This window comes from Pseudocercospora fijiensis (assembly GCF_000340215.1).
Source record: "Pseudocercospora fijiensis CIRAD86 unplaced genomic scaffold MYCFIscaffold_11, whole genome shotgun sequence".
Lineage (NCBI taxonomy): Eukaryota > Fungi > Ascomycota > Dothideomycetes > Mycosphaerellales > Mycosphaerellaceae > Pseudocercospora > Pseudocercospora fijiensis.
In genome coordinates this window covers 1,345,665-1,368,241 of record NW_006921542.1, presented here as the reverse complement: position 1 = coordinate 1,368,241, position 22,577 = coordinate 1,345,665, and the positions used below count along the sequence as shown (strand labels likewise).

At 50.0% G+C, this 22,577-nt stretch overlaps 7 protein-coding genes across 7 annotated transcripts in view; 3 read left to right on the top strand and 4 right to left on the bottom strand.

The window, feature by feature from the left end:
• Positions 1-1,949: 1,949 nt before the first annotated feature.
• MYCFIDRAFT_179771 (uncharacterized protein) lies at positions 1,950-5,047 on the bottom strand (the record flags this gene model as incomplete). Its single annotated transcript, XM_007933758.1, has 22 exons — positions 1,950-2,062; positions 2,092-2,127; positions 2,163-2,213; positions 2,263-2,323; positions 2,358-2,367; positions 2,405-2,499; positions 2,531-2,540; positions 2,562-2,726; positions 2,764-2,773; positions 2,802-2,874; positions 2,902-3,013; positions 3,060-3,109; positions 3,132-3,235; positions 3,350-3,438; positions 3,465-3,516; positions 3,540-3,568; positions 3,600-4,036; positions 4,075-4,259; positions 4,310-4,437; positions 4,473-4,631; positions 4,657-4,812; positions 4,857-5,047. 22 exons carry the CDS (start codon positions 5,045-5,047, stop codon positions 1,950-1,952), a joined length of 2,316 nt encoding a protein of 771 aa, XP_007931949.1.
• A 22-nt stretch (positions 5,048-5,069) lies between these two features.
• Positions 5,070-9,065, top strand: MYCFIDRAFT_179770 (uncharacterized protein; the record flags this gene model as incomplete). The annotated part of the gene is made up of 21 exons (XM_007933757.1): positions 5,070-5,107; positions 5,155-5,223; positions 5,247-5,498; positions 5,542-5,692; positions 5,716-5,945; positions 5,974-6,041; positions 6,088-6,421; positions 6,454-6,569; positions 6,595-6,757; positions 6,789-7,073; positions 7,103-7,113; positions 7,196-7,271; positions 7,302-7,319; positions 7,345-7,465; positions 7,503-7,944; positions 7,973-7,986; positions 8,019-8,468; positions 8,496-8,647; positions 8,701-8,777; positions 8,810-8,976; positions 9,006-9,065. 21 exons carry the CDS (start codon positions 5,070-5,072, stop codon positions 9,063-9,065), a joined length of 3,294 nt encoding a protein of 1,097 aa, XP_007931948.1.
• Positions 9,066-9,095: 30 nt separating this feature from the next.
• MYCFIDRAFT_179769 (uncharacterized protein) lies at positions 9,096-10,848 on the top strand (the record flags this gene model as incomplete). Its single annotated transcript, XM_007933756.1, has 11 exons — positions 9,096-9,274; positions 9,308-9,327; positions 9,359-9,593; positions 9,638-9,650; positions 9,683-9,729; positions 9,770-9,785; positions 9,818-10,040; positions 10,071-10,473; positions 10,509-10,635; positions 10,662-10,703; positions 10,750-10,848. 11 exons carry the CDS (start codon positions 9,096-9,098, stop codon positions 10,846-10,848), a joined length of 1,404 nt encoding a protein of 467 aa, XP_007931947.1.
• Positions 10,849-12,942: 2,094 nt separating this feature from the next.
• MYCFIDRAFT_179768 (uncharacterized protein) lies at positions 12,943-15,619 on the bottom strand (the record flags this gene model as incomplete). The annotated part of the gene is made up of 14 exons (XM_007933755.1): positions 12,943-12,960; positions 12,993-13,203; positions 13,229-13,279; positions 13,303-13,321; positions 13,354-13,468; positions 13,523-13,714; positions 13,737-13,988; positions 14,023-14,036; positions 14,094-14,163; positions 14,209-14,234; positions 14,280-14,343; positions 14,388-14,578; positions 14,613-15,584; positions 15,607-15,619. 14 exons carry the CDS (start codon positions 15,617-15,619, stop codon positions 12,943-12,945), a joined length of 2,208 nt encoding a protein of 735 aa, XP_007931946.1.
• Positions 15,620-15,679: 60 nt separating this feature from the next.
• On the top strand, positions 15,680-17,410 carry MYCFIDRAFT_179767 (uncharacterized protein; the record flags this gene model as incomplete). The annotated part of the gene is made up of 13 exons (XM_007933754.1): positions 15,680-15,763; positions 15,790-15,944; positions 15,982-16,268; positions 16,297-16,370; positions 16,399-16,497; positions 16,531-16,604; positions 16,637-16,712; positions 16,743-16,773; positions 16,813-16,909; positions 16,941-16,985; positions 17,047-17,160; positions 17,208-17,284; positions 17,325-17,410. The coding sequence occupies 13 exons, from the start codon at positions 15,680-15,682 to the stop codon at positions 17,408-17,410; spliced, it is 1,299 nt and encodes a 432-aa protein (XP_007931945.1).
• An 874-nt stretch (positions 17,411-18,284) lies between these two features.
• On the bottom strand, positions 18,285-19,856 carry MYCFIDRAFT_200539 (uncharacterized protein; the record flags this gene model as incomplete). The annotated part of the gene is made up of 4 exons (XM_007933753.1): positions 18,285-18,493; positions 18,561-18,887; positions 19,022-19,334; positions 19,500-19,856. The coding sequence occupies 4 exons, from the start codon at positions 19,854-19,856 to the stop codon at positions 18,285-18,287; spliced, it is 1,206 nt and encodes a 401-aa protein (XP_007931944.1).
• Positions 19,857-21,329: 1,473 nt separating this feature from the next.
• MYCFIDRAFT_84045 (uncharacterized protein) overlaps positions 21,330-22,577 on the bottom strand; it is a gene marked incomplete at both ends in the record, with an annotated part of 1,579 nt that continues 331 nt past the window's right edge. Inside the window, 3 exons of the mRNA XM_007933752.1 lie at positions 21,330-21,694; positions 21,745-22,095; positions 22,145-22,559. Of these exons, the coding sequence (XP_007931943.1) occupies positions 21,330-21,694; positions 21,745-22,095; positions 22,145-22,559 (1,131 nt within the window). The remainder of the gene's footprint in view (positions 21,695-21,744; positions 22,096-22,144; positions 22,560-22,577) is intronic.

Genomic DNA, 22,577 nt, shown 5'->3' with positions numbered 1-22,577 from the left:
TCTATAGAGTACTCGCTATAGGCGCTTTATAAGGTACTTGTAGTAGGCGTTATATAAGGTACTCGCTATAAGTAGTTCGAATACTATTTAGTAACTATAGGCGTTTTAGATAGTATCTACTATAAGCGTTCCGGAAAGTACTACTCGCTAAAGATATCTCGGATAATTATCGCTATAAGCGTTTCGAATATTACTACTCGCTATAAGCGTTTTTAGCAGTATTTGCTATAGGCGTTTCGGGCGTTTTGGATTAGACTTACTATAGGTGTTCTAAATAGCACTTGCTATAGGTATTTTAGATAGTACTACTTGCTTTAAGCGTTCTTAGTAGTACTTACTATTAGCGTTCCGAATTAGACTTGCTATATACGTTCCGGATAGTACTTACTCTACGCGTTCCGGATAAGACTTAGTATAAGCGTTTCGGATTAGAATTGCTATATAGCGCGTTCTAAATAGAACTTAGTATAGGCGTTTTAGATAGTAGTGCTAACTGTTAGCGCTCTGGATTAGACTTACTATACGCGTTCCGAATAGTACTTACTATTATAAGTGCTCTAAGTTAGCCTTACTATAGGCGTTGTTAGTAACAGTTAGCTTATTCTACGCGTTCCGGATAGTACTGCTCGCTATAGATGTTCTATAGAGTACTCGCTATAGGCGTTCTATAGGGTACTTAGAGTAGGCGTTATATAGGGTACTCGCTATAGATAGTTCGAATGCTGTTTAACTATAGGCGTTTTAGATAGTACTTACTATAAGCGTTCCGGATAGTGCTGCTCGCTATAGTCTTAGCCTATAGGCCTTCCGGATAGTGCTTAATATAAGTATTTAGTTTCGGATTAGACTTAGACTTAATTTATACATTCCGGATAAGACTTTCTATAAGCGTTTTAGATTAGACTTAGTATACGCGTTCCGGTTTATATAGGACTAACTATACTAAGCGTTTAAAATAAGGCTTGTCCTATCGACTCCTACGCGTTCCGTATAGTACTACTCGCTATAGGTGTTCTATAGAGTGCTCGCTATAGGCGTTTTATAAGGTACTCGTAGTAGGCGTTATATAGGGTATCCGCTAAAAGTAGTTCTAATGCTATTTACTATAGCCTATAGGCGTTTTAGATAGTATTTGCTATAGGCGTTCCGGATAGTGCTACTCGCTATAGATATCTCGGATAGTTACCGCTATAAGCGTTTCGAATAATACTACTCGCTATAAGCGTTTTTAGTAGCATTTACTATAGGCGTTTCAGATATAACTTGCTATAAGTATTCTAAATAGTACTTACTATAGGTATTTTAGAAAGTACTACTTGCTATAGGCGTTCTTAGTAGTACTTACTATTAGCGTTCCGAATTAGACCTACTATACGCGTTCCGGATAGTACTTACTATACGCGTTCCGGATAAGACTTAGTATAAGCGTTTCGGATTAGAATTACTATATAGCGCGTTCTAAATAAAACTTAGTATAGGCGTTATAGATAGTAGTACTAACTATTAGCGCTCCGGATTAGACTTACTATACGCGTTCCGAATAGTACTTAGTATTATAAGCGTTCTAAATAAGAATTCCTATAGTCGTTTTAGATTAGACTTAGTATCCGCCTTATAGGTAGTACTTACTATACGCCTTATAGGTAGTACTTACTATAAGCGTTCTAACTCGGAAAGAACTACTTACTATAGATATTTCGAATAGTACTCGCTATAGGTATTCCGGATAGTAATTACTATAGGCATATTCCGGAAGTAGTTACTATAGATATTTAAGACTATCTTGCTATAAGCGTTCCTAATAGTGCTCGCTATAAGCGTTTCTAAATAGTGCTTTCTAATATCTATAACGCGTTCCGGATTAATATTACTTTTTAGTATTAGCGTTTTAGATATAACTTACTATACGCGTTTTAGATTAGGCCTACTATAGGCGTCTAGATAAGACTTTAGCTACTCGTCGCCTTAGGCTTCTCATGTGGCTCTTCGAGCCACATAAGCCCTAGTGTAGAGTGATTGGACTTGTCGTAACTCGCTCGCTTGCCCCATCGCCTCCCCAAATCTGTCTGTGCGTCTCGGAGCATAGCACACGCTGAATCACAAGGGGCGCCTTTGCATCCAGCCGTGCTGTTCGCAGCAGCTATGTCTTAGGACGCCTTGACATGCTTGCTCGCAACGTGTGATGAGCCCTGTCTCTTCAAACATCAATCTGTCTGGCGTGCGCAAAGCATCACAGGAACTACCTCATTAAGGGAAAAGAACCCGATCTTGAGAATCCCAAAGTGTTCGTGGATCTCGAATCCAGCTCATTTGCGATGCCGTACTGATCATGAAAACAGCTACTACAACAATCCCACAGCAGGCTCCCTTTGAGCAGCACGCATACTATCCCCAGGCCGACGACGAGCAGATCAAGCCCTGCTCAACGCCGCTACCATCCAACAACAACGACTCTGCGCAAGCCTGGCTGTGGCCGATCTCATCGCCTGTTCCCTGCTCCTCGTTTCCCATTTGTGCAAGGACTAATCACCCTGGCCCGACTGTGAGCGAGTCACTCCAACCGGCCCACGCCCATTTGTGCACCGCGCTGAGCAATTATGGCCGCGACTGATCTCATTGCTTGTTTCCTGCTCTTCCTTTCCCATTTGTTCAAGGACTGATCACCCTTGCCCGAAAGTGAGCGAGTGTAGAGAGGGTAGTCAGATGAGCATACCACTCCAACCGGCCTACGCCCATTTGTGCACCGCGCTAAGCCATAATGACTGTGACTGATCTCATTGCTTGTTCCCTGCTACTCCAACTGGCCCACACCACTCCCATCTGTCTATCGCGCCGAGCAAAAGCCTGATTGTCGTATGGAAGGTCGGTGAGGAGCTTGCCCTGTCTGCTTGCTATCTCCACCGGGTACGCGGGGACAGGGAAGGTGGGTACCGTGAGGAGGGAGACGAGGAGGGAGATGTGGAGGAGCGTAGAAGGCCGGCGAAGAGCTTGATCTGCCCACTTGCCACCTCCGCTGGGCGCACAGGCGTGACGGAAGTGAATGCCGGGAGGAGCGCGACTCAGAGGAGCATAGAAGGTAGCGGTGGAGAATCATGTCCATGCTGGTTACCTAAGGCCAAGCCATGAGGCACGCATCCTGTCTTCAGGGCTCCGCTGAGTCTGGCCAGCTCAGTGATTTCCGAGGGCTGGGTTTTGGTGCTTGTACTTGTTCTAGGATTATGCGTGGGAGGCGTATCTGGTAGATGTGCAATGTGGAAAGGCGGCAGTTGTTATTGGCAATTTATAATAATATTGCGGATGGATAATAACTGTGGATTTATGTTCGTTAATTGATTAGTTCTCCTTTAACCTCTCATTCGCTCCTCCTTTACCCGTCCCCCGAACTTCCTGTCCTCAATCCCCAAACTCTTGGCGGCCGCCATCGAACCCATCAACCAACTAGCACATGTCACTAAACCCATTACCCTTCCCCTCCCTTCTCTCTCCTTCCCAATCTCAGACTCCACCCCCGTTCCCCTAGGGCTACCAATCCACACCACGCCCTAGCAATTTCGCAGTTTTCCGAAAGCTGAGCCCCCGAACAAATCTGGTCGCTTCACAAAGGATCTGCAGTCCGTTGTGAGGATAGCCTTTGTTCAATTTTTTGTGGGCGCGCAAGCGAGTAGGGTTGCTTTGCTGGGTTGTGTGGGTAGTTTGGATAGTTTTGTGGGTGTGGGAGGTTGGGTTTGGTTTTCGCTTTCTGGTTTTTCGGGGTTGGGTTTGGATTTGGGTGGATGCTTTGCTTTGCGTTTTCAGTGTATGAGTATTGGGTGGCTCGCGTTTTCGTTGCTTTGCTTTGGTTTGTATCATTTTGGGCGGGCGAGTTTGGTTTTGCTTTTGGTGTCCGGCTTGAGCTCAAAACTGTACCATACTGGGTGGGTTGCGTTTGCGTTGACTTGATTTGGGCTGTATCATATTGGGCGGGCGAGTTTGGCTCTCCCTCGGTGTTCGGCTTGAGCTCAACACTGTACTGTACCATACTGGGTGGTCGGTGTTGCTTTCTGTGTTTTGGGCAAGGGCTGTATCACGGCACACGATGTTTCTCTCTGTCTCTTCTCGAGTATATCGTGACGCTCTTGTCCGCTCAAGCGAGTCCCAACTTGGTGATATGTGTGATGAGAGCGCCAAGGTCTGGCTTACTTTGGGGTTTGGGGGAAAGAGCATACGGTAGGTAAAACGTTGATGGATGACGCCGCAGAGTCTGATGGCATTGCTATAGCCTATCTCAATCGCAGAGTCCGACATCGTGAATGGATTGTGCATTATCAACTCCTCTCAGCGTACAGCTTCTGGGTATACAAGTTTCTCTCCTCTTTCAAGTGTAGTTGTTCTCTTTCCAACGCTCTCCGACTCTCCGCCTGCACAGTCTCAGACGTTACCCACAGAACGGATCTCCACCTTAAGTTCACTGTGTGAGAAGGGGGAGGGCGCACGGTGCGATGGCGATACGGATTGCGAGCGGCGGGCTGGTGGCTGATGGCTGGCGCTGTTGATCGTCTGCTTTGCTTGCTCTGACGCTGGGATGCGGTATCTCCGCGAGTACAATGGTGTGCTGTACTGGTGATGATCGCTCGCAGCTCGGATCGGCTTCACTGAACTCATGCAGATCGTGCCTACATGTCGTTCCAGCTGTTCGACGGGCTGGAGGCTGGCGCTGTGAATGGCGTGCTTTGCTTGCTCTGGCGCTGAGGTGCGGTGGGCAATGCTGTGCTGCGCTTGTGATGACCGCTCACGGCTGGGATCGGCTTGGCGGCGACCGCATACAGATCGTGCCTACACATCGCTTGAAGGTCTAGCTGTCCGTGTCCGCAGCGAACCGAGATAGTGCTGCCTCGATGATGCGATTCACGCCAACAGCCAGCAGGAATTCCGGTCGGCAGCGGGTAACGGATCGGATCGTCCCTTGAACTCGAGCTTCAAGGGTTTCCGGCAGCTGTTCGAGTGTCTTCTCGGCTTTGGCAAGACAGCCACTCACACCAGGTGTCCAATGCTGTCCCCACGGACCCATGCATAGCATCACCTCCGCTGCAATGCTCGCCGCCCATAACATCCTTTCCCCAAGATCACTGTGCCACGCCCATAGAATCCACAAAAACTCGGTACCGCGGGATCAAGGCGAGGCTCCAACGAAAGGGAGAGGAGGCGCGGCAAGGAGATGAAGGCGCAAGCGAGGGACATTGCCGAGTTTGAAAAGGCACGCGAGAAAGAGCAGCAGATGGCTGCCAAGCGACACACACCGAGGAGAAGTCTATGGCTGAAAGGGTAGCCAAACCAGAAGGGCATCCGGCTACGGCAAAAGCTGCTGCTGCTCGGCCTGATCGCCATGCGACTTCTCACCATAACAAGGTGACCGAGAGAGCAAGGAAATCCTTCGAAGCACAGGCTGAAGCGCGGAACAGCATACGTACATCGGGCTCGAGAGCAGAAGCAGAGTCAACCGAGACCAGCAGGAGGAGGCAGTGATGGACAAGTAAGCGATACGAGACAGACAATCGATGTCAGTCAGGCTGTGAGTGCGAACAAGGAGGAGACTCGCGTCTTTTCTGCGCATGCGGCAGCAGTCTGCGAGGCGAAGTATGCTTTTGGTAAGAGATGGGAGACGAGCGAAGAACGTCGTTCGAAATCCAAAGTGGGCGGTCATGGTCCTGCCCGAGTATGTGATGAGCATAGCAAAAGGATAACAAGGACAAAGGAGAACTGCTGCACCAAGGACGGGAAGGGATGAAGCCCAGCCTACCAGGACTTGGACAGCTCGCATTCTTGCGTGAAACAATGCTCAAATCTACTTTCTTGGGACAGACCGGTAGCGGAAGCAACGGAATCCTTCTCGCAGGCTGCAATGCTGCAAAGCGCCTTCATGACATACTTGTCGTCATCGTAAAAGCAAATCTCATACTCGAGATGAGGTGCAAGAAAGCGCCGCACTGCTGCAAGGCTTGCCTTCGGACGTTCCAGGACTGACAAGTCAGCGATGGAAAGGCTCGCTGGCATAGCAAGGATCAGTGGAGAGACCGCGTTTTGGGTTGGCATTTTCACTCTAACTGTAAGTACCGTTTCATGGACACTTCCCGCCCTGGACTAATATACTGGCCGTCATGGAGCAGCCCTCCTGCCATCACGACCACACATATGCAATCAATGGCTTGGAAAGCGGATTCACCTCTGACAGAACCTGCATCAAATTCCGCCAATACAGTCCTGCCTCCAATTTCGCCGCCGACGAAGCCTGGCTCAATGTAACCCACGCCATCGCAGCATCACCATCTCCTCCTATCATCGGAAACTCCTCTCCTTCCCCCAGTGCCGGCTCCGATGCCCAAGCCTTTCCGACAATACTTTCCTCGAGCCATATCTTAAAGCAGTCAGCGAATAGAGGAGCATCGTTGTAGTCCTCTTCATATAGCCGGCCCTGAGTCCAGATGAAGAAGTCGTACAATTTTCTTCCCGAGAAGTCCATCAAGAGATTGTCGTTTCTATTATCCGAGCAGAGATTCTGAATCACGGACATTGTGATACGCATTGCGAAGTGAGTGCGATGAATGTGATCGAGCTCAGCATTTCCATCTTCGGCTTTCGCCGCACTTGACTTGCGGAGCATTTCGAGTAACTCGAGGCATGGAGCAAGAATATTTTCAGTGTTGATCAAGATGGTCCCAGGCTCCCGCATTTCGCGCAGACCTGATGCTGTATGCCAGCGTCTCAACAAAGCTGTGTCGAGGTCCGCGAAGAATCTTCCTTTGATTTTCCAGTGATCATAAGCGAGGCGATCTTGTTCGTCAGGTGGTGGTACCTTCTCCAGGAATCGGCGAGAATTTGATGACGGGTGTCGCATTTTTGGGGTTCGTTCGAGTGAGGAACAGCGACGAAATCGCGGAAGAGAATGATGAGTTGATGAACAGGCCCGCCGATCATCGGTTTTTGTCGCAGTCACGAAGGCACGAGAAACAGCTTGCGACACACAGCCTCTACTGTCTCAGTACAGTAACAAAGCAAGTCAGACTACCAGCGAGGCCAGCAACACCGATTCACATTCCGTGTCTCCTTTGCACACCGTCTCACACAGAAACATGCAAAGTGAGACTTTCTAAGGCAGATACTCCTGACTCACAGCAGCCCGAATCAAGCCAACGCCTATTCACAACCAAGTATGTGTAAGAGAAGATCATCTCCAATCAATGCATGACCGATGACATTCTCTCTCATGGAATGCAGAAGAATGAGGAGCTTACTATGTGATCCTCCTCAAGCTGGCTTCGTTTGAGTACTCCATCGCCAAATTTGTTTCGCTCTGGAACTGGTTGCGAGACCTCATCATAAGAAACGCTCTATGTCTTGTATCGAACAGCTCGTGCTGCACCACGCTTCACCAGTGAACAACCTCAATAGCCAGCAGCGTTTCCTGTCGATACTGATTGCGTTGAAGATTGTCTTCTTGTCTCAACATTCCCTTTCTGCACTCGAAGCACCTACACACTCCCGCAACCATAGCTTTGAATCGGGACATTGAGATGAGCTGCGTCAGCGACACGCGGCGGAGTTCTGCACCATCCTTGGAATCCGATGCTGGTGGTTTTCATAACCGAGAGATCGCGGACCGCAAGAATCAGCTTCATCGCGACCAGCGTAGGCGCCAGCGCCAGGAAGAAGAAGCTGTGAAAAATGCTGCTGAGTCCCGCTGCTCCCGCTCTCGCCAGACACCCACCATTACTCGACGCGAGCATCCTGCCCAAGAAGAGAGTAGGGACGAGGATAAAGAAGAATCCGATGAGGATCACTTGGAGCCAGAAGTCCGAGAGCAAGTCGATCAGATGAGCGATGACCATGCCATGAAATCAAGCAAGAAGGCCATAGCGAGCTTGGCCCTGCTTACAACCCACGACATGACTATGCCTGAGAGGAAGAAGAGTGGGAGTCGGGTTGGGAGGATGATGAGGAGCCTCATCGGCGGTCGACATACAGTAAGAATGGCAAAGCACTAGGAGCTCGCGTACTTCTCCTATTTCTTCTCGTGCCCCTTCGCCCAGACTATGTCTTGTCGTTCCAAAGGCGAAGCAGCGACACGATGTCCCAGGCCACATCAGCCGTCTATTACGAACACTGCAAGGCGCCGCGACGATGGACCAGCGAGTGTCGCTCCTATGCTTCAAGAACAAGGCCTAAAATATCGCGCTCACGGCACGCTCTCGTCGAGCAGGAGGCAAAGGGCGCCGCGGATCCCAAAAGTCGTCCCGCTCTCTCGTCAGACCCCCAGGGATGGGGCCAGAAGTCACGAATGGATCTGGGGAAGCCACGCGCCGTCTCCGCGTGTCACGTCTACGAATTTCAACTCTTTACCCTTCTTACGGCTCGGCAAGCAACTCAAGCGCACTTTCGACCAACAGGAAACTGCACGAGACATCGGAATAACGATACCATACCCACGACCGAGCGTGCAAAGGTAGAAACCTGGCCCCCAGACCATCGAGCACATTAGAAATTCGCGGACCGCTTCACAATCCAAAGGTATTCCTGCTGATGATGCTATTCTGTCTGCTGCAAGGAACCGAAGAAGACCATGCATCGGAAGAAGAGAAAGACACGAGCGACCCAACATCAGAAGTGTGGGATGGTTCTGAAGCTTCTTGATGAGCAGCACTTCTCAATTACCTAGCTTGTTGCAAGGCATGTTGGTGATTTTGGTACCCACGAGTACGGCATCCGCTGCAAGCAGATTCTGAACAAGGGACTGCCTGCTGAAGGTCTTCTAAGCACTCGAGGATCGCGCAAAGAGCGGAGGGACTCATTGGCAGGAAGTTCATCGATGAGTACGACCCAGAGCATATTGCCGATCCTGCAGAAGGCGATACACCGAAGCTCGTAGCAATGGACCAATTGATCAAGACTCTCGATCCAGCCAGTACCTTCTTTTGCTCAATCTCGTTCCCACTCAAAGCTTCAGTGGCAACAAGATTGAAGCGAGACTCAAGGCCAAGGCTGCCACGAAAGCTGCTGCTGATAGAGACGATTCTGGAGACGAAGACGCCTAGGAGGACGCCATTACCACTAAGCATCATCGCATGCGGAAGCAAATCATGACCAGTACCCAGATTGTTGGGCACTCGATGGCATTGACGAAAGCGTCCTGGTTTGGCAAGCAGATCGCATCCTACCGGTACACCAGCGGTATTGAGGCTCGAGTTGTCCCCATCTCAGTGCCATGGGCATCTGTAGCTCATTCCACTCCAACCAGAGACTCGTGAAAAAGACAGCTCAAGCTCATCGCCGACAGCGCGTTGCTCACGCCAGCGGGTCATGATTTATGACAACCATCATCGATCAGTTAGTCGCCGCGGAACCTACGCTGTTGGCAGCAATACGAACCAGGAGAACTGGAGAACATCCAACATTTCAGTCCACCCGGAGCTGCCCGAGGGCGGTTCGACCGAAGATCTGTTGTGGAAGTTGAATGCTCGGCGAATCTTCCAGAACATCAGCCAGCATGGTCCAAAGAAGCTGCGTGCCTTGTATCATGTGGGTCGGGCTCTTAGCTTCGTCTTTTTGGCAGTCCAGGAGCTGTTCAAAAAGAAGGTAAGAGCCGGTGCGAAGTCGAAAATCAAAGCCAGCGCTCGGAAGTGCTAGATAAAGAGAGTATTGCTGGGCCCAGAATGAACGACGATACGATCGACGAATGAGACAGCACGGATGGTACGGGTGCTAGAGAGCGTACCCAAGGTGTTGGTGCCAATCGTAGCCCTCTGGATGCTGCAGTTACGAATGGAGAGACTGGAAATTCATTGAGATCGACGGGGATGGGGTGGAAGTGGTGGATTTCAATGGTTCACGACAGGGCGAAGGCGTGGGCGAAGGCCATAACCCTGCGATGATGAGTCCTGATGTGACAGTCCCTGTGATAATAAGCGGCGCTCTACCAGAGCCTCAGCCATATTCTATGAACTCTCAGAACACGCTCCCTCCTTCTCCCTCACCTTTGCTTTCTTTCCAAGCGACATCAACACCTCGCCGTGGCCAACAGCATTCACCGCTGTGCTGAGACGCTGCCGAGTTCGCTCTCTACGAGGAGATGGAAGATGCCTTGGGCTTCCAGAAACAAGATGAAGAAGTGTTCGCACTGGCGGCTCCGCAGGAGCAGCAGCAGCAGCAGGCCCATGAATTTCCGGACTCGGAGGAGGCTTCGGTCATTCAACTTCATTGTCCCGACCGTATATTGTCACTATGCAGTATGAACACCGACACCACGGCATCCGCGCCATCGCCGTCATCTTCACCATCGCCATCACCTGTTCATTATACTACCCTCCCACTAACCCCAAATTCAGCCGGCTGTCTGCGTGCCTACCACCGTCGGGTGATGATCGCCCACAATATGCAGAAAGCAGCAGCAGCACCACAACCACCACCATCACCGCCACCTCGCTCGCCATCGCCGCGTCTGCCGTGGAAGAAGGGATGTAAAGGTCGCACGGCTGGAGTTGCGTGGGCAATATGGTAAGTCGCAGGAGAAATGGGAGTGTTCGTGAAGAACATATCAGATTCATGACTTGCATGCTGGCCGGATCTTGGAGACAGATGCTGGTACGCCGAGGCCAGGAAGTCGTTGTGAGCGCTGCGGGCGATTGAATCAGGTGTGCAGGGTAAACACTGCCCATGGCCAGGAGAAATTCGATGTGCGCTGCATTGTATAGGTGGTTGTTGATGTTGATATCAAGATAGAGAAGCGCCAAGTTAGAAGCAGTTGAGATTCGGAAGCTACCGACTCCCGCCAAGAAATGCCCCTACGACGGAGCTCTATACACACCAGATTGTCAATGAAGAATTCACAACGCAATCTTTGCCCCTACAAGTTCTTTTTAATATATCTTTTTATCTAGAGGAGTTATAGCTTAATAATATAGGACAAAGATACTCTAATTTATATATATTTTTAGAAAATATTAAAATTTCTAGTCGTTGCCTCCTAAATTAATAAGCTATATAGCTTAAAACTCTAAGTTAGAGATTTTAGAATTTTAGCGTTTTCTTGAGTCTTAATATACTATTTTTAGTAATCTAAAAACTAGGCCTTATAGTTTTACTTAATAAAAATCTATTTTGAGATTTTTCTCGTAATATAGCTACTATTAGTTCTATAATCTAGAATTTAAAACTTAAATTCTTCTTAGGTTCCCTTTCGTATATCTTTTTCTTTAGACGAGTTATAGCTTAGTAATATAAGACAAAAATAATCTGTTCTTAATCTAGTATTAGAAAATTACTAAAATTGTTATAGCTATCTACTAGGATTAGCCTAAAATTCTAGAATAAAGATTTTAAGACTTTTGCTTTTTTTAAGCCTTAGTATACTATTTTTAGTAATCTAAAACCTAAACCTAATAGTTTCACCTAGTAGGAAACTATATTAAAGCTTTTACTTTAAATAAGCTATAAATAGTCTTATAACTTAGAAAAGAATATTCTTAAGAATTGTAAACTTTAAATTGCTAAGCCTACAATTGTTAAGAATATTCGCTTTAGGATTTTAAGACTAATAGTAAGCGTATTAAAATAAGAATCCCAAAATATATTTATACTAGGTAAAACTTTTAGGTCTAGGTTTTAGATTACTAAAATAGTATACTAAGGCTTAATAAATACTAAAATCTTAAAATCTTTACCTAAGAGTTTTAGGCTAATCTTAGTATATAGCTATAATAGTTTTAGTTATTTTCTAAAAATACATAAAAGTTAAAGTATATTTGTCTTATATTACTAAGCTATAGCTCTTCTAAATAAAAAGATAAACTAACGAGAATATAGTAAGAAAATAATATTCCTTTCTAGATTATATTACTAATAGTTTATATAATAATATATAAATTGAGATTTAGATTTTTATAAGATGAAACTATAAGATCTAGATTTTAGATTACTAAAAATAGTATGCTAAGGCCTAAAAAATGCTAAAATTGTTAAACTTCTAAATTAGACTTTTAGGCTATATAGCCTATAAATTCAATAGGTAACGACTAGAAATTTTATTATTTTCTAAAAATAAATACAAATTAGAGTATTTTTGTTCTACATTGTTAAGCTATAACTCCTCTATATAAAAAGATATATTAAAAAGAACTTAAAGGAGCAAAGATTGCGTTATTGTCGCTACGGTTAGAAGTGCTATATTGACAATCTAGTACGTATAGGCCTCCCTACTTCTCGTATCTTCTTCTGCGAACATTCTACCTTTTACGTTGCCTGTCTTAAGAACGCAACACTATCGCCTTTAAGCTGCCTATCGCTAGAACGAAACAATCCCGTAATTAACGCTACTAGTTGCAAGAACGCAACTATAGCGAATGCCGCGATGCTACGATGCCGCTATACTACGATACTACGATGCTACGATGCTACGATACTACGATGCTACGATGCTACGACGCCGCCTTTCGCCCTCGTAAGAAGATTAAGGAGTCTAAGATTAAGGAGGAAGAGCTTAACAAGACTAAGCCTATCTAGACGCGAGTCGCAACCTATAAGACATTTCGCAAGAAGAATACGGTGCCTTCTACAAGTCGCTTAGCAATAACTAGGAAGACTATCTCGCAGTTAAGCACTTCTCCGCTAAGGGTTAGCTCGAGTTCCGCGCTATCCTCTTCGTTCTAAAGCGCGCACTATTCGACCTCTTCGAGGCGAAGAAGACTAAGAACAACATCAAGCTCTACGTACGCCGTGTCTTTATTACTAATAATGCTACCGATCTCGTCCTAGATTAGCTCTCCTTCGTTAAGGGTGTCGTCGACTCTAAGGATCTCCTACTTACCCTATCCCGTAAGACTCTATAACAGAACAAGATTATAAAGGTTATTAAGAAGAACATTGTTAAGAAGACTCTCGAGCTCTTCTAGGAGATTGCCGAAGACAAGGAGCAATTCAACAAGTTCTATAGTGCTTTTAGCAAGAACATCAATCTCGGGATCCACGAGGACACCCAGAACCGCTAGGAGATTGCCGAAGACAAGGAGCAATTCGACAAGTTCTATAGTCCTTTCAGCAAGAACATCAAGCTCGGTATCCACGAGGACACCCAGAACCGCTAGGCTCTTGCCAAGCTCCTCCGCTACAACTCTACCAAGTCCACCGAGGAGACTACCTCCCTCGCCGACTACGTCAGAGCTCACGCTACCAGCCCAACTGAGTCGATTGCACACGCTTTCACTACACCACGCTCCCAGGAGTGATCAGCGCGATGCCACGCACGGAAGGGGCTCTATCATAAACAGCAAAGGCTACCCGCAAGAGCCAATCTCGCCTGAACATCCGCCATCCGACGACTTGGTGCACGCTTCCGGCCGAAAGCATCTCGATCCTCTTGCTCACCAGGACGGCGACGAGCTGCTAGTGTTGGGGTCACACCATCATCGAGCCTACGACGCGCAGCAGCACGACGATCTGGTGTCTGTGCCTTAGTCACAGTGCTTGCGGAGCGCTTGTCTCTAAGCAGTTATGGGACGTTGAGTTTCACAACCAATGTCTTCAGTCCTGGCTGCGATGGAGACGATAGATCTAATGGAGGTGGAGTCAAGGCTTGGTGGACAACACTATTGCGCATTCGCCCGCCTCGCTTCTTGGCCATCTCCTTGCGAAAAGCAGCAGTGCCTGCGGCTGACTTCTCCGTTAGCTTCTTGGCCTCCATTCGGCTCCGCTCAGTGGCCTCTGCTTGTGACTGGGGAGCTTGATGCTGATGCTAATCTTGCTTCTCGTTCTGGCTCTAATTCCGATTCCGACTCTCGTTTGGCAATTGTAGCTGCTCGGGATTCTGATTCGGGGTCTGGTTCTCCTTCTGCAACTGTGACTGCTCGCGATTCTTCGCTGCCTTTGCGAGACTTCCAGCGCTCATCACATACCTCAACGACGATGGAATTGGGCAGACCCAACAGATTATCAAGTAGCATCTCGTATTGATTGGCACCTGCGCTCTTGTGCCACGCAATAAACAGCGGAGTACGCGACTGAACGACGAGCTCCTCAATCTCCATGTTACCAGTATTCGACTACTGTAGCAGCTCCTTCCTAATTGAAACCGGCTCGCGAAGATTGAAAAGTTGTAGAGTAAGCACCGTTGCCTTCGCTGGGATATTGAACCGCCTCCTGCTATGCCAATCATCAAAGAGGATCTCGGCCTGTTCGGTAAGCCACTTCTCCATTAACGGCACACCATATCACTGTAGAATGCCCTTGCGAGGCTTCCGAGCTATAGAGACAGCAACTGCTAGCGAATCTTTCTAGTAATGCGCTGGTCCAGTTCGGGATTGTGCATGTTGTAGCATACCACTGTGCCTTATACAATACGATCCTTAGGGATCAGGTCTATACACTTGCTCTCGCCAAACGGCACGGGATGCACGCCTGCAGGATATGAGTGCATAGTATTGAGCCGCGAATGTAGTGAGTCTGAAAAGTGCGCTATGTGAAGCCGTAGCCTCGGAAGAGATGTAATAATTCAGAGAATTCTGCGCGAAGATGCCGGATACATATCCAAAGCGAGAGATATCGCGCTCACTACATTCTGTCCTGCTGCTCGATGCATGGTACTCGAGCACGCTTGGCTCCTCGACGGCTTCCCTCTCCCTCTGGCTCCGAGTCGCTGCTTGGGCTGTCCAAGTCAGTGTGTCCACCCGACTCTGACTCACTCACGAACAGACCACCGCCTGTTGCATCGTGACTCTTGTCGTAATCGCCATCGTCGTTATCGTCCGGAATGATGATTGATTGCATGGATTGAGCAGCAGTAGGCTCGCTGCGTTTCCTCTTGCGTGAGGGTGTTGTATCGAGGGAGTATTCTAGATGAACGACATCAGCCAAAGGCTTGGAAGGCTGCTTGTGAGGATACCTGCCCACGCCCTGAGCAGGCTGCAAACCCGGCTCTTGCTTGACCTCGTGCGGCTGCAGCATCCCATTTCCGCTCCTCCTCCTCTTCTTTCTCTTCTTGCCCTCAGCCTGTTCCGGCACCCCCAAAGCTGCGCATAGCATTTCCAGAACCTCGCAGACCTTGGCCGTTGTGCGCTGCTTGGACTGAACTGGCGTGCTGGCCTTGGTGCCCGAGCAAGCATTGTCAAGAAGCCGCTTGATAGCTGCATACTTGGGAGCAGCAGCGAGCTGAAGCACTTCCGCTGGCAAGCGCATCTTGACTGAATATGTGCGATGCTCGATGGTTTCGAAGATGGGCGAAGGCTGGCGAAGGCGGTGCAGCAGCATGTTCAAACGGTCAGCAGGCTTGAGCGGAGGGCTCCCGTCCAGGGTAGTGGTGGCGGCGGCGCTCGTATCGGCCATGGAGAAGTCTTGCTGTTTAGGACCGGAGCTTGGAACGTATGCCGACATGATCGAGAAGTCGTTGCTGAAAAATGAGGCATGTACGGAGGGAATGGTGCTGATCGGAAGTTGTTTTGCGCAGTTGAAGTTGAAGTTGCTTGTCTTCTGCAGCCGGCTGCTGGAGGAGAAGTCTTGGCAGCCGCAGCCAACAACCATGAATGCCGGCGTTCCACGGTTATGCCGCTCGCAGGCGTGATAATGATCTGAGATGCAAGGGAGGAGGACGCCAGATTCCCATGCATTGCTAAGTTCTTGTCCACCACCTCTTCCCAAACCTTTGCCTCGATTGCAGAGCAGTATGGTACCTTCATCGGCAAAGAAGCGATTGGGGCTCTCTCGCGATGACTGGTGTATCATGGCGATGACCATGGCGATGGCTGATGTATCATGACATGTCTTCAATGAAAGCGGTTACGCCAGATCCACGCCCGAGCGTATCGTGGAAGTCCTGAAAAGCCTCACCGAGGCTGTCGTGCCAAGGCCGACCTCACTCCGCATGTGCTGGGTGTGGGCATTGTTGACGACCGATTCCACCATCGCTACGTTGCTCTACCCTTGACTCTGTGAAGCCGTGCTCGTATTTGGCGACCTGTGCTCGAGAGGCAGTATTCGAGCTGTTGGTCGTTGCGTGCTCGGTGAACATAAGCCCGGTCTCCCACACCCGCAACCACCACTTGATCCATTACGACTGGTCAACGCCGCCAAGTCCATGACAGACAAGCCGCCGTGGATGCTGACGCCGATGCGATTGGTACGCTGGCGACGTGAGCCTGGCTTCGTATGCAGCGCTTCTCTATTCTGTGATGTAGGCGGCTTCCTAGCCGTGCTTCTCCGCGCCGTTCGAGCTTCACCCAGAGACCCCATCGCGATTCCCATGGGCTTTTTGGGTCAAAGCCGTCTTGTAATCAAGCAAAGGCTTCGCTGAGCGACCAGAGCTCAGCTTCGTGTGCAGCTCTTCTCCATTCCGTGATGTGTGCGCTTTCCTGGCGGTGACTCTCCGCCCTGTTCCCGGTTCAGCCAGAGACTGCATCGCCATCGCCATGGATGGCCTGGGTCAAAGCCGTGGCGTATTCAAGCAAAGGCTTCGTGAGCCGCTTGCGCTCGAGCGCATCTGACGTTTGCGGAAACTGCGAAGTTGCCCTCTGGTAGCCGAAGGCGAGGCGAGAAGTTCGCAGTCGTTGGGATCATGTAAGATATGCAGCGCCGTTCCGTGAGTGTCGAAAGTGTTGTATTGTATGTTGTGGTTTAGGAAAAGCGACAAGGCGACTTTCGGCTGGCAAAGGGAGCTCCAAAGCTCAATTTGCCGAGTAGCTTCGCAGTCCAACCGACATGTGAAGCTTAAATTGAAGCTTCTTTCTGAGGATAAGGAGGCAGGGATCGATCGAAGCCAGCGTACGTAGCTACACAGATTTTTCTCGCATCGGATTCGAGTGCTGCAGATGCTTGTTACCAAGATCACCTCGTACAAACACCTTGACGCCGCGCATCTCCTACTCCTACGAAAGGGAAACCGAAGAAAAAACATGCCGTACCGCATAAGCCAGACTGTGCTGCAAAAGACAGACCGTGCTGCAAAAAACAGGCTATGTCACCTCCACCCTAACGTGCCGGCTACCGCGGTGCTCTTTCACAACATCCATTTGGCATGCAACAGTAATACTGTAGAGTCATGACTACCACAACCCCGAATCGAACGTCAACCTATCTACCGGTCCTCACGAACAGGAGTAAGCGAGCCAACGCACTCAATGTCGCCGCCCAATCCGCTCCCATACCTGTGTCAAGCGGAGCATTCCGTATACGAAAGATGAAAGGTTTGTACAAAGGTGGGATGGCAAAGGACATACGACTCCATGGCTGTCATTCAGGCTCAGCGGGAGGGAAGCTACATTCATACCGGGTTGTGCATTAGTCGTCGATCATCAAACGACGTTGACTCTTAGCTATAGGTAGCAGCTTGCCATCTCTCACGACATCTCGTGGTCCCGTGCTCCTCTCGCTGGGATGCCTGGAGACAAGCCTTTACTGACTCGGAAGACTAGCGCAGTCGAAGAGCGACTTTCAAAACGGGCAGGAGAAAGTCTATGCTGTGTGGCCTGTATCGGTGGGATGCGAAGGAATGAATGGGTTTGGAGCACTGTGATCACTCCTATGGTCTCATTACTTGGGATGGAGATAGTGAGCTGGGATCAGAAAGGAGCCGCGGCTTTGCTTGGGATATAACGTGTCACTGCAAACCCTGGAGCTGTCCAGCTGGAACCTGAGCACATAGATGTTGGCAATCGAGCAATGGCGAGCTTTCCGTGCCGACACCATAGTATCTGTTGCGGGCTTGAGCAAATGTCTGGTCATATTAGGACTTCGACAAGGAGCGGCAAAGCAACGTGGACCCACGCGTCTCGGGAGTTCTTGTGTTGGCTCAACGTCTCAGTGCTGGTTACGAATGCGAGATCGAGACTCACCCGCACGCACGACAAGCCATTCTGCTAGTCTGGCATTTGCAGTCGGCCGGAATTGGGCGCTAAGTGAAACTGCGTAGAGGATTTCTCTCTAGGCCAAGTTCTTTGGCCGAGATCTGTTTGAAACCGATATGGAGGCTCCCCGACCTTTGCACCCGAGATTTGGCCAACGAAATGAACTCGACAAATTCTCCCCAACTACTCCCTAGGCGCCCTCATATCATAGAAGTACACTGACAGCACTGGATGTAATCATACCACATCTCATTTCATTTCATTCCATTTCATCTCATTTCATTCTATTTTATTCATTCCATTTCATTCCATTTCATTCCACTCTATCCTATCCCATTCTATTCCACTCTATTATGCCATCAATGCATTTATCATTTATTCGTAACTCATTCCCATCCCTGCCATCACCAAGAACCTGCTGACGTACAATCAGTTCCAAAGACGAGCTGTCTTCCTCGCTCGACGAGAAGCAAGAGAAGGCGAGACCTCAGCATCGTTGTCTTCGAAGGCGCGCTTCTTGGTGGGTCGAGCCACGATGATAGTGCTGCCTGAAGAAGAAGGAGGGGAGGTTGGCGGAATTGATGAGTGAGTTGGAGTTGTCGGCCGAAATTCTGGTCCGGCGCTGCTGCTGGGAAATCCTGAATCAAGAGGAAGTAGGTCAGCAACTGGGGAAGAGAGACAGGGATAGAAGGTCTGGAAATTTACCTGTGCTGCTGCTGCTGCATGAAGAGACCGAGCTGGTGCAAACGGGAGGGCCAGCATAGGTGTGTTGTCTACCGTCAAGCGTGCGCACGCTGGTGGGCGAGGCTTCGGGGTTGGAGTGGTGAGCATCAGAGCCAGGAGTGGAATTCGAGGCTGCACGATCTTCACTGCCGTCAACCATGCCATTGCTGCCCATGATGGTGTCGTTTTGGCTGCCGAACAAGTTGGGGAAGTCTGGCTGAGCGTGAGTTTGGGTCAGGGCAAGAGAGACAGTCTGCACATTACCGGTCAATTCATCGAAGCTCAGATCCCAGGCAGGGCCAACAGAAACTGTGGGAAGTGCAGCTGGTTGTCCGCCGCCATCAGAGGTGTCGTTTTGGCTGTCAAACAGGCTGGAGAAGTCTGGCTGGACGTCAGCTTGGCTCAGACTAAGAGGGACAGTCTGTACATGGTGAGCACCTTACCGATCAGTTCATCGAAGCTTGGGTCCCAGGCAGGGCTGACGGAAGATGGAGGAACTGCTGCTGGTTGTTCGCCGCCATCTGGCATGTCGTTTGTGGACATGAGATTGCTCTTGCCATTGTTCTCGAAGTCGACGCCAGGATTGGCGTCATGACGGTTGCTATCCGTAGCTTCGGAGTGGTGATGAATGACTTGTCCATTGCCAGCCTGTCCTACGCCGGCCTCCTGTTCGTTGTCCAAGTCGGGCAGCGCCAGATCGAACTCAGCATACGATGGGGACCCCAGATGGCCCAATGCTGTGCACATCTCCCTCACCTGTGTCAAGAAGGCAAGCCGGTTCTGTGACTGCGGCCGAGGGCTGGGTGATACGCCGCCAACCAGAAACTGGATAGAATCAACCTGCTTACGTGCCTGGTTGATCGGTCGCGAGTGTCAGTATCGATCAGCCTCTACTCGAAGAGTCTTGGGCATTCTCCTTACCTCGACATCGCTCCTCAGCAGGAAACCATGAATCTCGATCCAAATTGGGAAGACAGATAAGCAGGCTCTCAGTCGAAAGTCTTTGTGCTCCTCACCAAATGTGTGAGAGCTGCAACGAGTCTGCTCATGCAGGTGTACCAGGCTGTCCACGGCATCTGGCATGCGATGTGGGTAGCACTCGACAACTTGAGCAAGGAAGTACTTCATCTGCGCATTCGTGTTCTCGGCGACTTTCTTCTGGCAATGGGGTGCGCAGAGTCTGCCAGAAACGTAAGTGCATGAGGTTGATTTCCAGTTGAAGGTGGATTTGAGATGATCAAGAAGTGCGGCGATGAGTGTCTGCGATGGGGATGCCATATCGGGCTTTGAATTGCTACCGGTGGATGGAGGAAGTTTCGTTGATGAGCGATATGGCGGGTGACTTGCAGGCCGGCTCGTAGGATACTGGAAGAGATGGGAAGATGTTTGCCCGCAAGATTCTCGGTGCATCAGGTCTGCTCGCCATCAGTTCTACTGGGCAGAGTATTTCCATCTACTGGGGAGAGTATTTCCATCTACTGGGGAGAGTATTTCCATCTACTGGGGAGAGTATTTTCAGCGGGCAATCTGGAGTCTTGACAGCGGGCAATCTAGAGATTCCCCACCTGGTAGGGGAAATACTCCACCGAGTATTTGTTTGGGAAGTTCTAGGCAAGCTGCAGATGTCTAACTTGCACTGTAGACTCTGAGCCTCTGCCCAAGAGCCGGGAGACTGCAGTTGCCGTGATTCTCACCGTTCCTCGACACAGAATGGCCGCCTGTGATGCAGTGATTCTCCCCTGCGGTCCACAAGGAGCAGATTCACTGCTGGTTTGAAAGTGCGCATTCTCATCTCTGCGCAAATTCCGCTCTCCCGAAGGTAGCCATCCGTGTTGGCGCAAGGTGCGGAGATGAAATCAAAGGTATGAGACGCATAGAGGTTGGAAGAAGCGAATTCACAAAGGTCGTCATGATATTGGAGAACATTCGTGAGGCAGATGATTCGTGCAAGAAATACTTTTGCGTTTCGAGAAGAATGCAGTGCCAGAAAAGCAAATTGAAGTGTTCTTGCACAGTGTGGTTGGTGCCAGTAGAAGAATGAATGTGAAATTTCGGCCCTCCCAGCTCGGCAGTCGGCTTGAAGAAAGAACACACGTGAGCCTCCGAACAAGTTCCACTCGTCCACTTGGATTCGCCCTCCCAGCGAACGAGATGGTAGCACTGAACTCTGCACGAATGAAATGGGATGGCGGCAATGCTTCGAAACGCACGCGTGCAAGATGACTCGGTGCGAAGTGCCTTTCTGTGCAAGATCTTCTTTGTCGTACATGTTCCATCTTGTGTACTGCAATTCTCCCGAAGGTTCCATTCGCCGCGAAGATGTGCATGAAGTTGATGCTCATGCCCGCCCGTCTGCGTGTTCTCGCTCTTGGCTCTGCTTCTTACCCATCATTATCATCATCATCATCATCATCATCACCATCCTGGCACAACCGCCCACAAGTAGCATAACAAGTGGACGACCAACATCTCGCGTGATGCAATCCGGATTCCGCGGCGACGGTGCCATCGGTCTTCTCAACTGGTTGTGCGACGAGGCAAATGGTATGCTGACTTTGAGAAAAGAGCCAGTGACAGCAAAGGACAGAGGCACGAGTGATTACTCCAAACGATGAGCTGATATTGGTCCATGTCTTGATTCTATGCATTGCCCGGGGCATTGGAGTCTGTTCGGGCGAGGAAGTGTCCCTGCCAGCACACGATGCCTCAGCCATTCAGCCTAAGTCCCGATCGTCACTCCGTGACATCTCCTTACTCCATCCTGCCCTTGCCCTTGCCCTTGCTCTTGCTGCTGCTCAGATCCATGTCGACGAAGGCGGAGGCGAGATGACGAAGGCTCGGCATGCCTGGCGCACCGGCGATGTCGTCGTGGAGCTCGAAACGTGCAGGATGGTATGGGCGAGTTGGGCGAGGTGCAATCTCTGCGTTGGTCTGCGAGTAAGCGCGGCTCTGTGTGTGCTGCTCGTCACGCGGTGGTGTAGCCGATGGGTGAGATAGGCCAGACGCATTCGCTCCTAAGTCGAAGACTGGAGCTGGGTCGAATGGCATGCGCGTGAAGTTCTGTTGGCGACAACTAGTGTGCGGTGCTCGATGTGAGAACATCGGCGAGGTCTCTTCTGCATAGAGGTTAGACAGTGTCCAGTGGCAGCATAAACAGGAGTCTTACCGGAGCCAGCTGGAGACGGCGGTGGGATCAAATCGCGAGGTCGAAAATTGGCCCAGGCGACAGACGTAAGAGGATGGGAAGGCGTGGCTGGATCGGCGTCGGTCGAGGCGGGAGAAGTTCGAGCTGGTCTACCAGCTGAGACGGGAAAGCCTCCAGGACCATAAGAAGACTTGAATGGGACATTCTCCGGTGTGTCCGGAAATCTGCCAGGTGGGTAGTGAGGTTGGTCTGGGACAGGTGCTGTCTCCGGTCCGGCGTGGTGCTGCTGATGAGGTGGAGAATTGTATTCCTCTCGATCATTCGGTGGTGGACCGGCTGGCTTCGGTAGTCGGGAAAGCTTTGGGAGCAGCACTGTGGAAAAGTCAAAGATGTACAAGCACTGCACTGCGAGTGATCTTACCATCAGGAACCGGCAATAGCTGCGAATGCGGAGGTGCCCGGGCAGCAGGGCTCGACGGCTTGGTGGAAGCATCGAGTTGAGATTGACCAGATGGCTTGAACCAAGCTTTGATCTGGGACTGGCCCGATGACTTGGGCGGCCCAGATGGCTTTGAGGATGCTTCTGATGAGGGCTTGGCTGGGGGCTGCGCTGGCGCTGGTGGTGATGATGGCGCTGGTGGTGATGCCGGCGCTGGTGGTGATGCTGGCGCTGGCGAGATGTCATCCGGGTCTGGATACTTCAACGCCGCCTTGGGATCGATGGTCGATTCTGGGAGGTCGTTCTCCTCGAACTTCAGCAGGCGACGAAGGAAGTGTTCCAGATCGAGGTCCGACTTGGGAGCTTGGGATGGCCATATGTTGTTGATGAAGGTGCGCTGATAGACAGCATCGGT